This window comes from Rhinatrema bivittatum, chromosome 10 (genome assembly GCF_901001135.1).
Source record: "Rhinatrema bivittatum chromosome 10, aRhiBiv1.1, whole genome shotgun sequence".
Classification (NCBI taxonomy): Eukaryota; Metazoa; Chordata; class Amphibia; order Gymnophiona; family Rhinatrematidae; genus Rhinatrema; species Rhinatrema bivittatum.
The window spans coordinates 85,524,868-85,544,289 of NC_042624.1; the positions used below are offsets into that span (position 1 = coordinate 85,524,868).

General features: G+C 44.7%; 2 protein-coding genes across 2 annotated transcripts in view; one reads left to right on the plus strand and one right to left on the minus strand.

The window, feature by feature from the left end:
* Positions 1 to 2,085: 2,085 nt before the first annotated feature.
* On the minus strand, positions 2,086 to 4,929 carry CCN1 (cellular communication network factor 1). The gene is made up of 5 exons (XM_029618620.1): positions 4,705 to 4,929; positions 4,256 to 4,469; positions 3,586 to 3,933; positions 3,087 to 3,289; positions 2,086 to 2,968 (listed from the first exon to the last, which is right to left on the minus strand). Exons 1-5 carry the CDS (start codon positions 4,753 to 4,755, stop codon positions 2,669 to 2,671), a joined length of 1,116 nt encoding a protein of 371 aa, XP_029474480.1. The 5' UTR covers positions 4,756 to 4,929; the 3' UTR covers positions 2,086 to 2,668.
* A 2,095-nt stretch (positions 4,930 to 7,024) lies between these two features.
* Positions 7,025 to 19,422, plus strand: part of DDAH1 (dimethylarginine dimethylaminohydrolase 1) — a 232,137-nt gene continuing 219,739 nt past the window's right edge. The window contains exon 1 of the mRNA XM_029617959.1: positions 7,025 to 7,424. The gene's annotated coding sequence lies outside the window, so the exon portion shown is untranslated. The remainder of the gene's footprint in view (positions 7,425 to 19,422) is intronic.

Here is a 19,422-nt window from a genome sequence, read left to right on the forward strand (position 1 = left end):
GGTGAGGGAGGTGGGTTTCATCTTAAATCTATGCAATATGTGAGAGAGCATGTGTTAGAGAACTTTAATGTTTTATCTGCCCTTCTGAACAATAAAGCTATTTATAGTAAGGATCAAAGGTTAGTTGTGATCCCTATGGAAAGCACTATATTTCTTTTTTTATTTCCAGTGCAAATGTGAAGCAGGAATTGGTGCAAGATGACCCTAATCCCATTGTTTCAATATTCATTTCTATACTTTAGTGAAATTTGTGCGACTTTGTTTCAACCTTTCCCTTTACTAACAACAACTTCTTCTATGCTACTTTTCTCTGCCCCAGTGCATAGATTCTTAAGACCGAATTGTGTCTCATCTCTGAATTCTAAGGGTATTTTTTAAAGTAGCAAATCATCCCACATGTGCCTCTTAGAAGCACATTCTTTATTACACAACTTGAAGGCCAGGCCTCCTTCATCCGTTCACAACTGCAGAGCTTTTGTGTACCTGGGTGAAGGTGTGCAGTGTCATAATAACCTAGATTTCTTCACTCAGACTTAGTTGGTGATAAAGAAATAAGAACACAGTTTGAATGACCCTTAAACCAGAATCCAGCATGTTTACATTTTACACCCTTATCCACCCTAGTGGCCCATCTCACTGGCCATTTGCTCAGTGTTGCACTGTCTTTATATTACGAATGAGTACTGCACAGACAAGTTTACCTGTAACCTAGGCTTGGGCCAGGTGGTACTTAAATTCCAAAACTTCTAAAAGTTTTGAATGCCTAAGGCCAGCTTCCCCCCCCCCCCCCCCCCCCCCCTGCTCATAGGATTGGCTTCTGGAACTGTGCTGCTATCTGTTTGTTGAGAATGTTTGCTAACTCTGATTTGGAGTTATGCAAATTGACCATTTCCTTCATCCTTATTCAGTCCTATATATCCGCTTATCCTGAGGCTGTTTTGAGAACGGTCATCCCAAGGGTACAGATTGGGGAAAATCCCCCTGCTTTATCTGCCATTCATCTCAGGCAGCCCTTGTCTGTGCTATACGCCACAGCCTTGTGACTGTGTTGGTGCATAAAAGGCAAACTCCCCTTCCTTCCCCAGGGAATAGAACTACTGAACCCTAACTTCCTCATATACTTTGTGAAATTACTTCCTTGGCAAGGAGCAGATCAAACAGCAGTGAAGTGCTGAAGCCATGCCAAAGAAGAAAATCTGACATTTAGCAAGGGAAGTCCCATTCCTTGCTGTCAACTTTTTGGAATTCAGAGTTTCAGGGTAGCAACCTTTCTGTAACTTTCTCAAAGACTTAGAAAAATATTTTTCATGCTTCACACATTCCTCCCTTCCCCTACAGCTAGACAAATGTCATTCCAGCCTGAAAAATGTAAATGCAATTATAAAACGTGGCAATTTTGTTCCTGGCCTCTACTCTCGATGGGTAAAGTGCTTGAGATTTCTAGCATACCTTTCAGTTGAGCAGCATGTTTACTTTTAATCAGCAGGTTAGCAGGATTAACACAAGCCATTGCGCCAAGCTCATTTAGTGAAAGCAAACTAAAGCCTATGAGCTCCAGGCTGTTTTTGTTTTTTTTTTTTTCATGCCACTGTATTAATTCACAAGCGCTGACTCTAGAAAACAAAATGTCAGGCCTAACATGCGCTTTCTTAATCATTCAGCACAGTAGTGCTTGTGTTGCATTTGAATGACTTTCTTTATCTGCAGTGTTTAGGAAAATACTAACCAGTGTGGTAGTTCACATGAGTTAAGAGCTTCCACTGTATAAACTCACTTTAAAATCATGCTTACACATCTATGCAAGCCCAGATAGATTATGGGCTTTAACACTTTGGTGCACTTTCTGCTTATTTTTTTTTTTTTTTAAATAATGAGAATATGGATTGATAACTCAGCAACCTTTGTAAATATTCCTATTTGTTTCTCTACAATAATATGAAACCAGAAGCCATCCATTTCAAAGGCTTTTGTAAAATTGCAACAAGAGCAGCGTGATACTTCATTAAGGAAGCCATGAGAAAGTAGAAATTCAGTTCTGCATGGTGTCTAGTGCAAAGAATTTAATTAGGCACAACATTATTAAGAGTCATTTCATAAATAAATCTTTAATAAATTGAATATAAAATTAAAATCATTTACAATTTATTCCAGTATTACATTTTTTCCTCAAAAAGCTACATTTTGATAAATAAAACACATTCAATTTTAAAACAGCTGACTTCTGTTTGCTGTTAGGATATTGTTGGTACAGGATAGCTGCCACAAGAAAACTCACAAAAGCATCCACATCCGCAAGGCACCTAGCCTCAACCTTGTTTTGTACAAGATGAGAACGGTTTTAGATCTTCAGCTACCAGAATGTATGAAAACAATTCTCAAGCAGAACTGGAAAAAAAATCATTAAATCGCATAATTTACACACAGGAAAACACAGTTAAAAATAAAATATGCTCCAAACAGAAGCAAATCAATCTGCTCCACTATTATGAAGCTTTAAATAATTGTAAATCTCTGTTGTAATAAAGTCCAGCCTCAGAGTGCACTTTGCAAGTATGAAATGTCTCAGTGTTGTCTTGAAGAAGACACCACCCTTCCTACAATGAAGCTCATTCTTCTGGTCCTCAGGACCGCACCTCGCAGCAGTGTTGTGTGTGTGGTTTTCTTACAGTTAATCTCTAAACTTGTGAATGTCATTAAAGAGCCGGTAGTAGGGATAGGCTTCGTTAGCTTGTGGACAGTCATAGTTGCACCTGCACGACTGGATCATCATGACATTCTTCGTGAAGGTCTCTCCGTCCACACAGCGGAAGCGGATCTTGGCTGTCCTGGTCTGGTGAGGAGTACAGCATCTCCCATCCACGCAAGAGCCGCAATATTTAGGGCGATATGCCTTCACGCTGGAGCATCCTGCATACGTAAACTGCACTGGATCTTGTGATTTTTTAGTCTTCGTGCATTTCTTTCCCTTCTATAAGAAAAATGGATAATAAGTGTTAAGTGCAAGATCTTACCCACTAATGTTCCTAAAATAAAAAAATAAAAAAGTTAACTTTGTAAAAAGCAATACTTAAAAATATAAATCTTACTTTAAGATTAGTATAGGTTTGCTGTCCACATGGCCGAACTTCACAAATTTGTGTTTCTCTTATTAGTTTACAATCAGGATTGTCATTGGTGACCCTTGTAGAGATACCAGTTCCACAGGTCTTTGAACACTGGGACCACGAAGTTGTTTGAACAATGCACTTTGGGTGCTCAAAAGACCGCATGTGTGGCTGACTTCCATAAACTACAGAGTGAAAAAAAAACAAAAACCCATAAGATACAAGTTTCATAATTCACTAATCTTAAACAATCTTTGTGGCATTTCTTCATTGAGGCATGTTTAAAATATAGTACAGTATATCACATGCAGCTGCTCTGATGTACAAACATACTGTTTAACATTAAGGAATACAATAATTCTAGGTTCCAGGGCGAATATCCTGCATACGTTAAGGAATTACATATGTTTCTATACTCACACCATACAATCCTAGATTAACTAGTAGGCTTTGATGTGTTCTCCCATTCTCAATTGCTTACCTGGTAGCATTTTTAGCCCTGCTTTCACTTCGGCAACAAATTCATTTTTGCTGGTTAATTCGCCTTCAGAAGCATCCAAATCAAATGCCTGGTTGAAGAAGTCTTGCAGCTCTTCCAGAGAGTCCTTGGTCTCGTCACAGACCCACTCCTCACAGCACTGGCCAGGAATTTTGACCAGCCTTGGGTTGGAGCAGCCCAAGCTGGGCAGAGATAATTCTTGTGGGCAAAGTGGAATGCACCCCACAGCTCCATCTATGCATGTGCACTGGTGTTTACAGTTTGGCTGGAAACTTTCCCCATTCTGGTAGATTTTGGAGTTGTATTCACAAGGCCGCCCTTCCGATTTTGCTGCAAAGAGCAAAATAAAAGGGAAAGTTAGAATACAGCCACACAGCTATTTCTGCTCTATTAAATTCAATTTATGGTAGCATTCCCTGGAGAATCCAGGATAGAACAATAAGCTAGTCAGGAATCACTTTTCCTTATGCGCTCTTAGCTGAACCCAGACATTGAATTGCATTCCACACTGCTGAAATCATAAGCTTTTCTGCCAAGCTACCAACAACAAAGCATAACCATACAAGGGCTCAGAATTACTAAACTTCTGGACTATAGGGGCTATTTGGGTGGAGGGGGAGAAGGTCAAAGTAGCCAAACACAGGCATCTTACCTCTGCAGATCCCCTTGAGAGCACTGGAACTGGCCCCGAAATTGCACTCCAGTCCCTTGGTGTGATCACAAGGCTGCTTCTTACTACAGTCCTCATTCAGCTGCTTGGCGCACACTTTACAACAACCGCAGTCATCCAGGACCAAGCCGACTCCAGGAGGGCATCTGTGCACGGCCAAATGACAATAGCACTCACTGGGGCAGGAAGAAAAAGCCTGGGAAGAGGAAACAAACAGACTAAGCATAAGCAAACACAAACGATGCACCAGATCACAATTCAATCAGTTACTTGCTTTGACATACTGCAGATTGACTTTAAAAAGTGACTGCTGCTTAACAAGATAGTTTATCCCTAAACTTCAAAACATATGAAGTTTTCTTCATTGTTTATAATAACTGAGCAAAGAAAACACTTTAAAAAAAAACCAGTGCATACAGCAGTATACGTACCAGGTGGCATAATTCAACGAGAAAAATGACTATAAAGGTCGATCGGGTCATGATTGCTCCTGAGCGCCTGCAAGCCAGACTATGGATAAAATCAAACCGCTCTCTTCAGTTCCAGATCAACTGCAAGCCTTAGGCAGCGAGCGTTTGCGGCGCTAACGGTGTGGCGAGCTGTCAGTACTGGGCTGCACCTCCTGTGAGTCTCGGCGGAGCCCTCTGAGCACGCTCCTCCAGCCGCCACTTAAATAGGCAGCGGCCGCGTGCACCTCCCCTGACGTCACCGCGGGCTGGCTGAGCCAGCATTCTCAAGCATCCCAGGAATGTTTCTTGGCGCGATTTTAATCCAAGTACCTCCCAGTCTAAATGTCTTTCTTTTTTTTTCATATTTATTTATGCTTTTTTACGTAATTAAATATAAGTCCAATCTTTTCATTTAGAACCCTTTTTCATTCATAATAAGTTGTGTTTTGATTTTTTATTTAACTCGGCTTTTTTGTTATTTTCTGATCTTTTAGAGATGAACAGTAATTTTGTAAGGGCTGCCGGAGATGAGCCTGAGGTATGAGAGGGCAGCTCTACCTGTGCAGCACTGGAGCTCACGAATCTATCTTTGGCGAGATCCTGAGCTCATCTTCCAACTGACCTGGAAGGTTATTTTCAGTCGATCCCAGTGTATTGTAGGATGTATCTACACCAAATTCATCACCCGGTGATGTGAATTCTGCTGCACAACTTCTCACGGACTTGAGGCTACGATACCATGAGAGAGAGAGAGAGACCTTTACAAAGAAGAGTTAAAGAGTACAATACGTTTATCCCGATTAGCAGTAAATGAATCAGATATCCTTTGGTCCAAATACAGTGGTGGACTTTGAGTGGTTCTACTTTTCTTGGGATGAAAGGCAGTCTGCAGCATGATTTTCCTTGATGAGTTCTTAATGCCATTTTTTTGTTACACGTGCAGAAAACAGTTCCGTGACTCACTTTGGCCTTGTTTCCCACAGGTTGATTGATCAGGAGCAGTGCAATGAGTTAATGACTGTACTGCATCTGTCAGTCTGACAGGTCGGATCACGCCTCAGTACTCACAAAAACACGATTTTGAAGACTCGGGATATAGGGTCCGGCTCATGTGCCGAGTTCATATGGATTATCGGGGCAATATAATCAAAACGTGTGAAAAGCCTGCATAACATATGAAGAACAAACATTTTTATATTTTCATTACTCTTTTTTTTTTTTAGGTGCACTGAGACCTGATATCTTTGAAGCTAATAATGATTTAAGTTTTTAAATCACGTGCCTTTGTGATCAGCGCCATTAACACAGTGGAAGAAGGTTGCTTTGTGATATTGAACTCTGTATATGTCCTAGATAAACTAAAGAGTTCCTTAAAGTGAATGGCATCCATAGAGAAGTGAAAACATAGGAAAGAGCTTATACAATGTACAGGTTCATGCACTGCCTACTTGAAGAATAGGTCATCTTCTTCCCAGGTGGCCTGGGTGGGGACGCTGCGGAGGCACTGTTTACAATCTCTTGCAGGGGAAGGCAAAGGGAGCAGGAAATGAATCTCAGTCACAGTGGAATGGCCACCTAAGGGTTGGATCAAGGGACCAGGATTGTAGGGGTTCTGGAAGGAACCATGGCGCATGCACCCCTAACCTCTCCCCACAACTGGCAGAGGACGGTGGCTGCGATAACTGGAGCGAGTTGGCTAGGAGGGAGAAGATATAGAGGAAAAAAAATCTGAGGTACTTGCAAATAAAAGTTCATGGCACCAGATCCCCCCCCCCCCCCCCACACCTGATTCCGACTGAGCTAGAAGCTGAAAGAGCAGAAGGAAACTGCGGGATTAAGAAAGAAAAAAATTAAGAAAATCCCTGGAGCAGATCTCCCTCCTCCCCCACCACCATGTTGTGCCTATTGTAAAGCTAATACTCAAAGGTAATTTATTCCAAGTTTATATACGGATACCCACCCTGAATCTGGGGTGCCTTTCCAGCTCCTGTTTTGAGTTTTTGCTTCTGTTGTAGTGTCTTTTGACTTGACTGCTCTAAGCGTTACCAGATGCAGAATCAGACACCAGACGTAACAATATTTCCATATTTGGTATAGCAGTAGCCTGCGTTTTTCACATTTTTCTACCTCTGTTATCCAACCACAAGGCATTCTTGACAGCTTCAGATGTTGTTAAATATAGACTTGACTTACGTTCCCAAGGGCAGGAAATGCTTTGGAATTCCTGTTTTTCACGCAATCTATCAGGACTTGAAAGAAAATTGCACTCCCTGGCCCAATTGGTCTTTATAGGTAGGTTGTTCATTTATGGAGGGGGAGGGGGGGGGGAGAGACCCTGTGGTTTAGTCTGCTTTCCCACAGCATCAAATAAGTAACATTCCAAGGACTGTTAAAATCTTATTAGCAGAAATGAGCTTTCTTCATCGATTGAAACAGAAGATGAGATTCATGATCGAGTGAGAAGTTAAAGAAAGCTGCTGCCATTGCCCCTGAAAACTCACCAAGGGCTGCATGCTCCCCCCCCCCCCCCCCAAAAAAAAACAACCCCCAAAAAACAAAACCCACTTTACCCTCTCTTCTAGGGGACTAAAGAGACAGATCAGACTAGAGAAGCACAAAGCCTTTGCTTGTTTGTTTCCACCTTGAAAAGAACAAATAACGTGGCGGACTAGGAGAATGCCAAGAAAAAGTGGACCGAAGTGGTAAGTAGCGCTTTTAAGAACCATCCGCCGATTTTAATTTCTCTGAGCAGTAACACGGAATCTGGTTTTTCTCGCCCGTCTGTGGAAAGAGCTGGTTGAGGGAGACTCGGGGCGGTGTTTCTTACTTTGTTGCTTTCCGCTAACGGGGATGGGAATGGGCTCCGCTTAAACCCAGCCTGCTTGCTTTTTTCTTGCTCTAAGAACGCCATCGACTTCCCTCCCTGCACCGCAAAGGTGTGAAAAAGCCCGAAACAAGGGACTGGAATAAACAGCGTTTCCCCCAACATGCTTGACAAACTAAGCTCTGAAAGTTTCCAAAACACGTTAGGCTTTCTTCTTCTTTTTTTTAAACCCTCCTCAAGTGTCTGCTTTCATAACCAGCTCCAGATCCCCAAGGAATAATGCTGTGTAGATTGATGAGGTCCATCTTTGTTGATTCCACTGGGAGAACCGTTCTTTCCTCTGGTCTAGGTAAATAAAGCTTTATGAGGAAACCATCTGCCGCGCATATATTATGACTTTAGCATAGTAATAGAAATTTTTTAATTCCAGCTGGAGAAAAACGTTTAGACCGTCTAGGTGAGGGCAGTATTTAAACTAAAAGTATGTAAGAAGACGGTGAACTTGTTAGTGACTTCAGCATATTAAAACCGTGGCTATGCATATCTGCACTTTTTTTTTTCTTAATAAAATAAGTCCCCACTGGTGGATTTTTGCTCTCATTAGAAAGTTTTTTCTTTCTTTCTGTATTTATCTGGCTGCGTCTGCTTCAAGTTATTCGTAGAGCCACCGCTGGAGGCGCTGTTCTCGGTTCACAAACGCACGGACCTGTGTATAGAAACTTGGACAAAGTTCGCGTTCGTCAGTGATCGTTTCCAGCTCGGCTCCATATTTGGAGAAAGGCTGAAACCTCGTCATCTCTTGTTGATGTAGCCGGATTCGTTTTAGTGAAAAAGGAAATCGGAGGTCAGCGACCCGCATACCAAAATCATTGGTCACTTGGAGAATCCCTGGGTCACATTTTTGTAAGCTGAAGAGGATTTTCCTTTGGCTGCTTCTTAGGAAGTGTTTCCCTAGCTTAGAATCTTCTGGTAACTTTTTTTTTTCTTTTTAACTTTTCAGCAAAGGGGTATTTTGTCAAATCGAATTGCTTTATTGAGTAGGGATTCATTTAAACTTTTTGAAATCTGTTGAATGAAACAACCCATGGTCAAAATACATTTTAATTATTACATATCCCTAGTGTTTGATAACATATTTCATGCAGTTGTTTTGTCCTATAATAAGGTATTATACATTTTTTGTTGTTGTGGGAGATGGTGTTTGTGTGAGTGAAGGGTTTAATTGAAAGCTCTGTAATTTGGGGGCTAGGGGCGTCAGGTAAGTTAGTTGTGCCTTGTGCTTTTCAGCACTCGCAGAGGGTGACGGAGGCGACGGAGACCGCGTGCTTGTGCGCGTGTGAGCGGAGAGGAAAGGTTAAGGTGCTCAGAGCCAGGTGCGGGCTGGCCCTGCTGCGGCGCGCGGCTCCCTGGGCACGGAACGGTCCCTATCTCTGGCGGGAACTGCGCCGGCTGCGACTTGCGTCAGTGCTGAGGAATGTCAGACCGGAAAAGGAACAGGTTCAAGGTTCCATTGTACTTACATTTAGGCCTATTGCAGACATGAAAACGCATGCAGAAGCCTAGGATGCAGGTTGTGCAGATACATAGGATTTTGGTTGGTGGTGGTGTTACAGGAAGTTCAGTACTGTCACTTTGGTAAAAGTCCAAATAGTTTCATATCCCCAGTGAGATCGGGCAGCAGGGTTTACCTCTTCCCCTTATTATATAGGTTCTGAATCTGCCAAGAAGAGACCCTCCTCATGACTCAGACTTTATGCTTGATCGTTGAGAAATATGAGTGAGGTGCTTTTATAAATTATTTATTTATATTTTCAGATAGGTTGAGGATTCATTAAAGAGGGTATATTCAAAGATCATCATATTTTTTTCCTCTAAAAATGTTTCACATCATGTCTACAGTTTGAACAGGTTATCACAGTGATAAAAACTAATTTTAGGTCCACTTTTCCAAATAATGCTGAAGGCAGTTTACAACATTATTATTATTCAGGTACAATGAGACCCCACCCCAAAGAGCTTATAGTCTAAGTGGGTACCTGAGGCAATAATAGATAAAGTGACTTCCCAAGAACATAAGGAGCATCAACAGGGGAAATGGGATTTAAACCCTGGTTTCCAGCCCATTGCTCTAGCTACCAGGCCACCACTCCTCTGCAGAAAAGGACTAGTTGGTGCACCTAGTCTGTCTATTTGCACCTGTGCTGTCACAGGTCTTACTTGATCTGTGATCTTCTCTTTCGTGCTACTCACGTTTCTTTCAGGCTGATGCGGTATTGACGCGCGTTAAATGGGCGTTCATGATTGAGTGCCTGCTCTTGTAACGTGTGCCGATCTACCTCTCTTGGGTGCCCGATTTAATTTTTAAATCTGATGGCACGGTAAAAAGGAGGCACTAGGAAATATTTTGCATCCCTTGCACCTCCTCGGCATTGGGCGCCCAGGAGAGGTGGCTATCAGCGTCTTTCCTAACCCGCTAACAGTCACCTCTCCTGGGCACCCAATGCTGAGGAGGCACTAGGAATGCAAAAATTTCCCTAGTGCCTCCTTTATCTACCACTCCTTATGGAAGTCGCTTTATTTACCACCTTATCACATGTGCCAGTGCATGGTATTGCTTCGACCTGTTTGTATCTGTCCTATGCATGCTTGAATTCCACCACCGGTTTATCTCCTATAACCTCTGTTGGAAGTATGTCTAAAGCAGATGGCATTGATAGCAGGGGCATAGTCATGAGTGGGCCTGGGTGGGCCATAAGTGGCGTGTTGGAGCAGTGCCGTCGTGCGATCCCATTCCTGCGGTGGCGAAGAGAAGAGCCTCTGAAGAAGCAAAGCCACCGCAGGATCCCATCCCCGCAACGGCGACGAGGAGGGCTGGAGCTGCAGTGCCATTGCGGGATCCTATCCCCTCGATGGCGAAGAGGAAGGCTAGAGCTGGAATGCTGCCATTGGATCCCAACCCTGCGACGATGAAGAGGAGGACTGGAGCTGCAATGCCGTCGAGGCAGAAGTAGGAGTTTGACTGTGTCTATTGAAAAAGCCCTGTGTGTGTGTGGGTGAGAATGGGAGCTTGAATGTGTGTATGTGGGTGAGAATGGGAGCCCGGGTGTGTCTGTGTGCATAAGAATTGGAGCCTGGGGGGTGGGGAGGTGAGAGAGTGAGAACTTGTGTGTGTATGATAGAGCATGTAGAGAGAGCTTGTGCGTGTGGGGGGAGAGCATATGAGAGTGAGAGCTTGTGTGTGTGAGGGAGTCTGTGAGAGATAGTGTGTGTGTGTGAGGAAGGGAAGAAGACAGTAGGAGAAGAGAGACACTGAAAAGGAGTTAGGAAATGAGTGACAAGGAAAAAATGGAAAAAGAAACCTGGACCAACTGATTAGAAAAATACAAAGATCAGACAACAAAGGTTAAAAAAAATATTTTGAGATTTTAGCAATTTGAATATGCCATCTTTGGGAATGTGCATTTCTTATATTTTTATATTTTCTTTCTTTAGTATTCCACTGTTCAGAGTCTAGTTTTTCAGGCTATTTTGGTTTGTCTGCAAGTTTCCGTTTCTAATTTGTAGTCTCATTTCTATCGGGCCGATACAGTAAGGGGCGGTAGAAAGAGGTGCGTTAGTGCCCGGATCACCTACCGCTCGATACTGTATTTAAATGGCATGCAAATGCAAGCCGCGTCCAACGCGCGTCCATGAAGCGCAATCCATTTTACTGTATAGGCGCTATACAGCGCCTATACTGTATCCTGGGTGCGCTGGTACCTGTCATTTCAAATGACATTTGAAATGACAGGTACCAGGAAGTGGATGGCTCTCCTACAGTCCCAAACCAACCCAATCCAAGCCCCAGCAGAGAGAGACAAAATTTAGCCGCCCAGTCCCAAACCAACCCAATCCACAGTAAAAAAAATGCTTCTCGCACTTAGCCGCCCAGTCCCAAACCAAACCAACCCAATCCAAGCCCCAGCAGAGAGAGACGAAATTTAGCCGTCCAGTCCCAGAATGTAATTATCTGATTCTACCACCAAAAGCTGCCCAGTCCCAAACCAACCCAATCCACAGAAAAAGAAATGCTTCTCGCACTTAGCCGCCCAGTCCCAAACCAAACCAACCCAAACCAAGCCCCAGCAGAGAGAGAGACGAAATTTGACAGTCCCAAACTTTCCCCCAACCCCCGCTCACCTGCCATGGCCGCGGCCACGCAAGCCCCCAGCAGCAGCAGTAGAAGGGCATCGAGAGAGAGCGTCGAGAGAGAGCGGCTTCAGCAGCCCTGCCGGCGAAGATGAATACGTGCGCACATGCCGTGACCGGCTGGACGTCGGAGGTCACGGCGTGTGCGCATGCGCCTTTGCTGCCTTGAGCGCCTATATTGGACCTACAGGGGTGCACGTATTCACCTTCGCCGGCGGGGCTGCTGAAGCTGCTCTCTCTCGCCGCCCTTCTACTTCTACTGCTGCTGCTGGGGGCTTGCGTGGCCGCGGCCAGGGCAGGTGAACGGGGGCTGGGGGAATGTTTGGGACTGTGAAATTTCGTCTCTCTCTGATTGGGCTTGGATTGGATTGGGTTGGTTTAGTTTGGGACTGGGCGGCTAAGTGCGAGAAGCATTTCTTTTTCTGTGGATTGCTTTGGTTTGGGACTGGGCGGCTAAGTGCGAGAAGCATTTTTTTTCTGTGGATTGGGTTGGTTTGGGACTGGGCGGCTAAGTGCGAGAAGCATTTCTTTTTCTGTGGATTGGGTTGGTTTGGGACTGGGCAGCTTTTGGTGGTATCATCAGATAATTACATTCTTGTGAATACAGACAGTGCAATGGAATGTATGGGATCATGCTGAGCCTTAAATACCAAGGTTAAAGCTTTAAATTGAATATGCTGAGCAACCAGTGAACCACATTAATGCAAGGGTCAGGGTAGGTGGTAAATTAGTAGGTTAAAGACGCGGCAAGATAGCAGGTTAAAAAGGCGATAGTCGGGGCGCACTTTACTGTATGGGAGGGAATAGCTAATCGGATCGTTTACATACATATACATGCCGCGGGCGGAAAGGGATACGCGTCGAGTTAAAGAAGTGGTAAGGATCGGTAAAAACAGATAGTGAATCGCGGATTAGACTTACGCGGCGAAATTGTGAGTACACAGCGGGTTAGAAACGGGGTAACTGCGGCCATGCTTTACTGTATCGGCCTGTATATTAGGTAAGGGTCAGTCTCTGTTTTGCCTGTGTGTGACTGAACTGCAGTATTTCTGCTAGCGTGTAGTTCTCTGTAGTGGTCCAGCTTGTTCTGTAGGTGATATATTAATATTCTAGGGCCTGGTGTAGTATTTGCATTGCTGCTTTTTCTTAAGATTGCTGTTATATAAGAGCATAAGAAATGCCAAACTGGCCCAGTATCCTATTTCCAACAGTGGCCAATCCAAGTCACATGTACCTGGCAAGTACCCAAACATTAGATAGATCACAGGCTACTATTGCTTATTAATTACCGTAATAGCAGTTTATGGATTTAACCTCTAGGAACTTATCCAAACCTTTTTTAAACCCAGTAACACTAACTGCTGAAACCACATCCTCTAGCAATGAATTCCAGAATTTAACTATGCGCTGAGTGAAAAAGAATTTTCTTCAATTTGTTTTAAATGAGCTACTTGCTAACTTCATGGAGTATCCTCTGGTCCTGTTATTTGAATCCTGAGAATCAGCGCTGTGAGGTTTTGGTATGGCAAGGTTCTAGACATCTCTTTCTTTGTAGGAGTTTATGTTACTTCACAAAATAACAGTGGAGGGATATTTTTGCTGAGGTGACACCAGAATTTGAATATTTATTTTGCATGTTGGTTGCAATGTGAAGTTTCCTATCTCTGTTCTGCACCTGTTCTGATGATTAATACTATTTTATTGTAGCTGTGATTTCTGGCTTTCTGCAAAGAGGATTCATGAAAGAATACATTGATTTTTGTTTTATTATATGATTAGTTGGATCTATTTGTTTTCTTTGCTTTTTACATGATATACTTGTGCATTTATAAACTGCAATATATAGTGAATATACATAAAGTGTTGGCTGCTCTTGAGCTCTGTCAAGCATCTAAAATTCCCGAACCTTTATTAGTCACCTCTGATGTGGAGAAAGCGTTTGACAGGGTTGCCTGGCCCTTTTTAAGACAGGTCTTGTCCAAGTTGGGTTTTTTGGGGAGAATCTATGACTACATTAACCTACTCTACACTAAGGGGTGGATTTTAAGAGCCCTGCTCGCCTAAATCCGCCCAAAACCGGGCGGATTTAGGCGAGCAGGGCCCTGCGCCGGGAAGCCTATTTTACATAGGCCTACCGGCGCGCGCAGAGCCCCGGGACTCGCGTAAGTCCCGGGGTTCTCCGAGGGGGGCGTGTCGGGGGCGGTCCCGGTCGTCGTGGCGTTTTCGGGGCGTGTCGGCAGCGTTTTGGGGGCGGGTACGGGGGCGTGGCTATGGCCCGGGGCGGTCCGGGGGCGTGGCCGCGCCCTCCGTACCCGCCCCCAGGTCGCGGCCCGGCGCGCAGGAGGCCCGCTGGCGCGCGGGGATTTACGCCTCCCTCTGGGAGGCGTAAATCCCCCAACAAAGGTAAGGGGGGGGCTATAGACAGGGCCAGGTGGGTGGGTTAGGTAGAGGAAGGGAGGGGAAGGTGAGGGGAGGGTGTTAGAGGATTCCCTCCGAGGCCGCTCCGATTTCGGAGCGGCCTCGGAGGGAACGGGGGTAGGCTGTGCGGCTCGGCGCGCGCCGGCTATACAAAATCGATAGCCTTGCGCAGCTAAGTGCGAGAAGCATTTCTTTTTCTGTGGATTGCTTTGGTTTGGGACTGGGCGGCTAAGTGCGAGAAGCATTTTTTTTCTGTGGATTGGGTTGGTTTGGGACTGGGCTCCGCGCGTATCTACTAAAATCCAGCGTACTTTTGTTTGCGCCTGGAGCGCAAACAAAAGTAGGCTATTCGCGCTCCTTTTAAAATCCGCCCCTAATCCTTCAGCACGCATTTCGGTTAATGGCCAACTCTCAGAGGAATTTTACCTACAGAGAGGGACTTGACAAGGGTGCACCCTGTCTCCTCTCCTGTTCATTTTGACTGTAGAACCCCTGGTGTGTAGCTTAAAAGTAGCTTCAGAAGTGACAGGCATTTCAGTAGGTGTCCAATCATATCTGACCTTACTGTTTGCAGATGATACACTGATTCTGTTATCCCAGGCCTTCAGGGCTCTCCCAAAAGCTATAACTATCTTTTGATTAAATCAGTCTTTGTTGGGGTTCAAACTGAACTTGGATAAAACTGAGGCATTGGAAAACCATACCATTTGATGATCACTGGTGCTGAGATGGGCTCCCACCTGGACATCAGAGACTTTATCTCCATTAGTGAGCACTAAGTCGAGTATAGTTCCTTCTCTAGTGGGTTCCATTACCATTTGTTTCAACAAAGCTACTTCCATGGCATCCACTAACGCTCTACTATTTTTAGATTCTGCAGATGGGATTTTCCAGTCTACATCTGGCATATTAAAGTCACCAACTATCACCACTTCTCCCTTCTTTCCTATCTTTTGGATGTCTTCAACCAGATCTCTATCCAGCTCTTCCTTTTGGTTTAGAGGCCTGTAAACCACTCCAATATAAATGGATGCTCCGTCATCTTTTTTTAGGTCGGCCCATAGTGCTTCTTCATTGCCCCATCTTCCTTGCAGCTCAGATGCTTTGATATTGTTTCTGACATAAAGAGCCACACCTCCCCCTTTTCTATCCACTCTATCCTTCCTTAACAAGTTATAGCCTGGTATTGCTGTATCCCAGTCATGAGATTCTGTGAACCATGTCTCTGTGATAGCAACAATGTCCAATTTCGCCTCCGCCATTAGGGCCTGCAGATCTGGGATTTTATTTCCCAAACTATGAGCATTTGTGGTCATAGCTTTCCAGGTTTTCTCGTTAAGGTTATTGCTTTTCCTGGACTCCTTATGAGACTTTAGTTGAGATTTGTATACTATATTTACATGCACTACTATGGTGCCAACCATAAAACCCAGCAAAAGACATTTGGAACTCATATGGTATTATGCCTATTGTTAGGCATGTTAGTTGTAGATTGGCCCTTGGAAAGTTTTGCGAAAACTGAATTGCAATATAGTAAACCTCCCATACCAAAATAGCACTAACTGCCAGCACCCAAATAGTAACAATCCTACTTTCAAAAGGCAACATTATGAATATTACACCAAGCCCTAAAACACCAATATATATATCAGGAAAACAGAACAAGTTAGGTTTCTACTGATCTCTGCACAGAAACTGCACGCCGTCAGAATCCCTCACCTAGGTTACACATGAAGAATACAGACAGACCCTCACCAGATACAGAATAATGAGACCATAAAGTGTAAACAGAAACATGCAGACAAAACTGAACTGGAAACGGCAACATGCCAGACTCTATGTAGTACAACAATGGAAAAATAGAAATATCACCATTTCTCATAAAACAACAGCAATAAAATAAAAAAGTATAAAACATCAGTCATAATAGAAAAAAATATGTTAATAAAATACATATTTCAAAACACGAAATATTGAATAGAATATCCATAATTAACATTTCATATAAAATGTTTTAAAATATTTCAACACAGTAGTCACATCAAATACCCAACAATTAAAATCATTAAAGATTAAAAAAATCCCCCACTCTTATATCAGATTAAATAAATAAATAAAATACCTCAAAACTTTCATTTGATTCCAAAACCCTGAGATGGTGAAGGATGTGCATAGACTTTCTCTTCTCCATCTTATAAACAAACATTTAACACATATACACTTTCACACACACACACATTGACACACACAGTTGCACACATTCACTGACTCATACACATACCCAGTCTCGCACACACACTATCACATACACCTAGTGACTCAAAAATACTCTGTCACACACATAGACAACAGTCACACATGCTCACTGATTTGATTCCTCACATTCTCAGACACACACACTTTCTCACTTTCCCAGATGCTCACTGACACACACAAACAGTCTCACACACACTTTCTCAGTTGCTCACTGACACAAACTCACACTTTTTTCAGACGCTCACTGAGAAATGCTCAGTGTCATGCACACTTTCTCAGATGCTCACTGGGACAGGTGCTCAGTCTCGCACACACTTTCTCAGACACTCATTGGCACGGATGCTCAGTCTCACATGCTGCGTCACACATGCTTACTCACATATTTATTTATTTATTTTATTTATTTTGAACTTTTCTATACCGACAATCATGAGGCAGGATACATATCATATCGGTTTACAGTGGAACACAATATTGCAACATATAGGGGTAGATTTTCAAAAACGGCGCATTGGCGTACTTTTGTTGGCGCTCCAGGCGCCAACAAAAGTACGTGGGATTTTAGTAGATATGCGCGTAGCCGCGCATATCCGCTAAAATCCTGGATCGGCGCGCGCAAGGCTGCCGATTTCGTATAGCCGGCGCGCGCCGAGCCGCGCAGCCTACCTCCATTCCCTCCGAGGCCGCTCCGAAATCGGAGCGGCCTCGGAGGGAATTCCCTTTCGCCCTCCCCTCACCTTCCCCTCCCTTCCTCTATCTAACCCACCCCCCCCGGCCCTATCTAGACCCCCCCCACCTTTGTTGGGGGATTTACGCCTCCCGGAGGGAGAAGTAAATCCCCGCACGCCAGCGGGCCGCTAGTGCGCCGGGATGCGACCTGGGGGCGGTTCCGGAGGGCGCGGCCACGCCCCCGGACCGCCCCGGGCCGAAACCACGCCCCCGGGCCTGCCCCCGAAACGCCGCGTCCCACCCCGAAAACGGCGCGCCGCTCGGCCCCGCCCCCGACACGCCCCCCTCGGAAAACCCCGGGACTTACGCGAGTCCCGGGGCTCTGCGCGCGCCGGTAGGCCTATGGAACATAGGCGCACCGGCGCGCAGGGCCCTGCTCGCGTAAATCCGGGCGGATTTACGCGAGCAGGGCTCTTAAAATCCGCCCATAGTCACATACACTCACAGGCTCCGACTGGATCACTCACACACACTCTCCCCACCCCCCAAAAAAGCAGGAGCCTATTAACGTTTTTAAAAAAGCTGTTTAATCACATTGGTGTTTAGGGGGATGCAGGCAAAGTCCTGGCTTAATAGGGTCTCGGTGAGCTGCCTGCTCGTTGCTGCGGGAGTAGCATCCTTTGCCTTGGGGGTGGGGAGGGGGGGGCTATAAGCCTCAATATTTTTTTTTTTTTTTGTTTCTTTGGGGGAATTTATTTGCCACAGTCCCAGGACCAGAGTGACCTGCGGCAGAGGAACAGAAGATATGCAGAGTGGAACCTGCAGCAAGGCAGCAGTGGGACACCGACCGCCTGCCTCCCGAAGGGAAAGGACCCGAGCCAGGGAGGGGAGGCGGCGGCACTGTTTCCTGCCTCTGTGGTGAAGGCGGGGGGGGGGGGGGGGGAAGAGTGGGGAGTCGCCTCTGCTGCCACCGCCATGGGAACCTTCCATAATGGAAAAGCCTCCTAGGAGAGTCCCATCATGGGACAAGCGCGGTTGAGACCCGGTGTTGGTCGCAGTGGAGCTGCAGGCTTGGAGTCGCTGCAACTAACCACGTGATTGGCTGGACAGGCCCACCGGGGCATGCCTGAAGCCCTGATAGGCCAGTCCACCCCTGGCTGTAACTTGGTTGTCAGCACATACCTTTACATCCCAGTACTGTCCGACAATTTATCAAGGAATGACAGTAAATTCAGTCAGGCAGTTTTGCGTAGCCTGTTCACCCAGTAGTCCACTTTCCTCCGTGGGGTCCAGGGTGCTTTTTCAATAAACGCTCTGCCTCAACCCTTAGCTTGGGAATCCTCACATGTCATGGCTAATTCAGCCCTGCTTATCCACAGAAAAAGCAAGTTTGCTTACTGTAAACAGTGTTTTCCCTAGATAGCAGGATGAATTAGTCAAGCTAAATACCCACCCGCCTCCCTGGCGAGTTGACTATCTAGCTCACTAGGCAATGTCTGAGTTGGAATTCCTGCATTCTCTCCGCTTCAGTCTCTGAGGCCAGCCCTGCAATAACTGAGGCAATGGAAGGAAAAGTGACTTGCCCAAGGTCACAAGGAGCAGCAGTAGGATTTGAACTCTGATTTCCCTAGTTTGTAGCCCACTGCTCTAATCACAAGGCTGCTCCTTCACTAAAGTGTGTTAATATCAGTTGCTAATGCATGCCAAGTAGCTCGTATTAATGATCCATGTCAATGACATGCAAATGAGTTTTGCATTCATTTATTAGGGTCTGTGTTCAATTTTGCGCTTTTAATGCATGTTATTTTCCTGTGCGTTAAGAGATAATGAGGTGTTTTGCATCTCAGCATAGGTTTTTGCGTTAAAACTCTCACTAACTAAATAACACGCATTAAGGGGGTTATTTTCAATAGCATTTATGTGTGTAAAACTTGATTTCACACATGTAAATAGACTTTTTGAAAATTACTCTGGGAATTGTATGTGTAAAAGTATGTGCAGATCCGGTTTCATGATTTTATGTGTATTGCAGACACATTCCTGAGGATGGAACTGAGATAAGGATATCATTTTTGCATATAATTTTGATTTTTAAAAGTATGCATGTAAATGTCCATGTGGACTTTCAAACCTGCTAGATAGCAGTGTCAGTGTGTGCTCCTGTGCCATGCCAGGATATGCGCAGTCCTGCTAATTTTCAAAGCGGAATTAACACACATAAGTCGGCTTTGAAAATTAGGGCTGAAGCCTGCATTCACTCTGCACACGTGGACTTCAGCCCTTATGTGGGCTGCTATTAAAATGGGCTGTTAAAAGTGGGGTTAAAACATGTAAACAAGATTGCA

Excerpts from the sequence above, each read along its gene's own strand:
- CCN1 (XM_029618620.1), bottom strand. The coding sequence starts at position 4,755 with ATGACCCGATCGACCTTTATAGTCATTTTTCTCGTTGAATTATGCCAC. Across the intron at positions 4,470-4,704 it reads TCGTTGAATTATGCCACCTG|GCTTTTTCTTCCTGCCCCAG; the intron begins GTACGTATACTG and ends TCCTCTTCCCAG. Across the intron at positions 3,934-4,255 it reads TCTCAAGGGGATCTGCAGAG|CAAAATCGGAAGGGCGGCCT; the intron begins GTAAGATGCCTG and ends TGCTCTTTGCAG.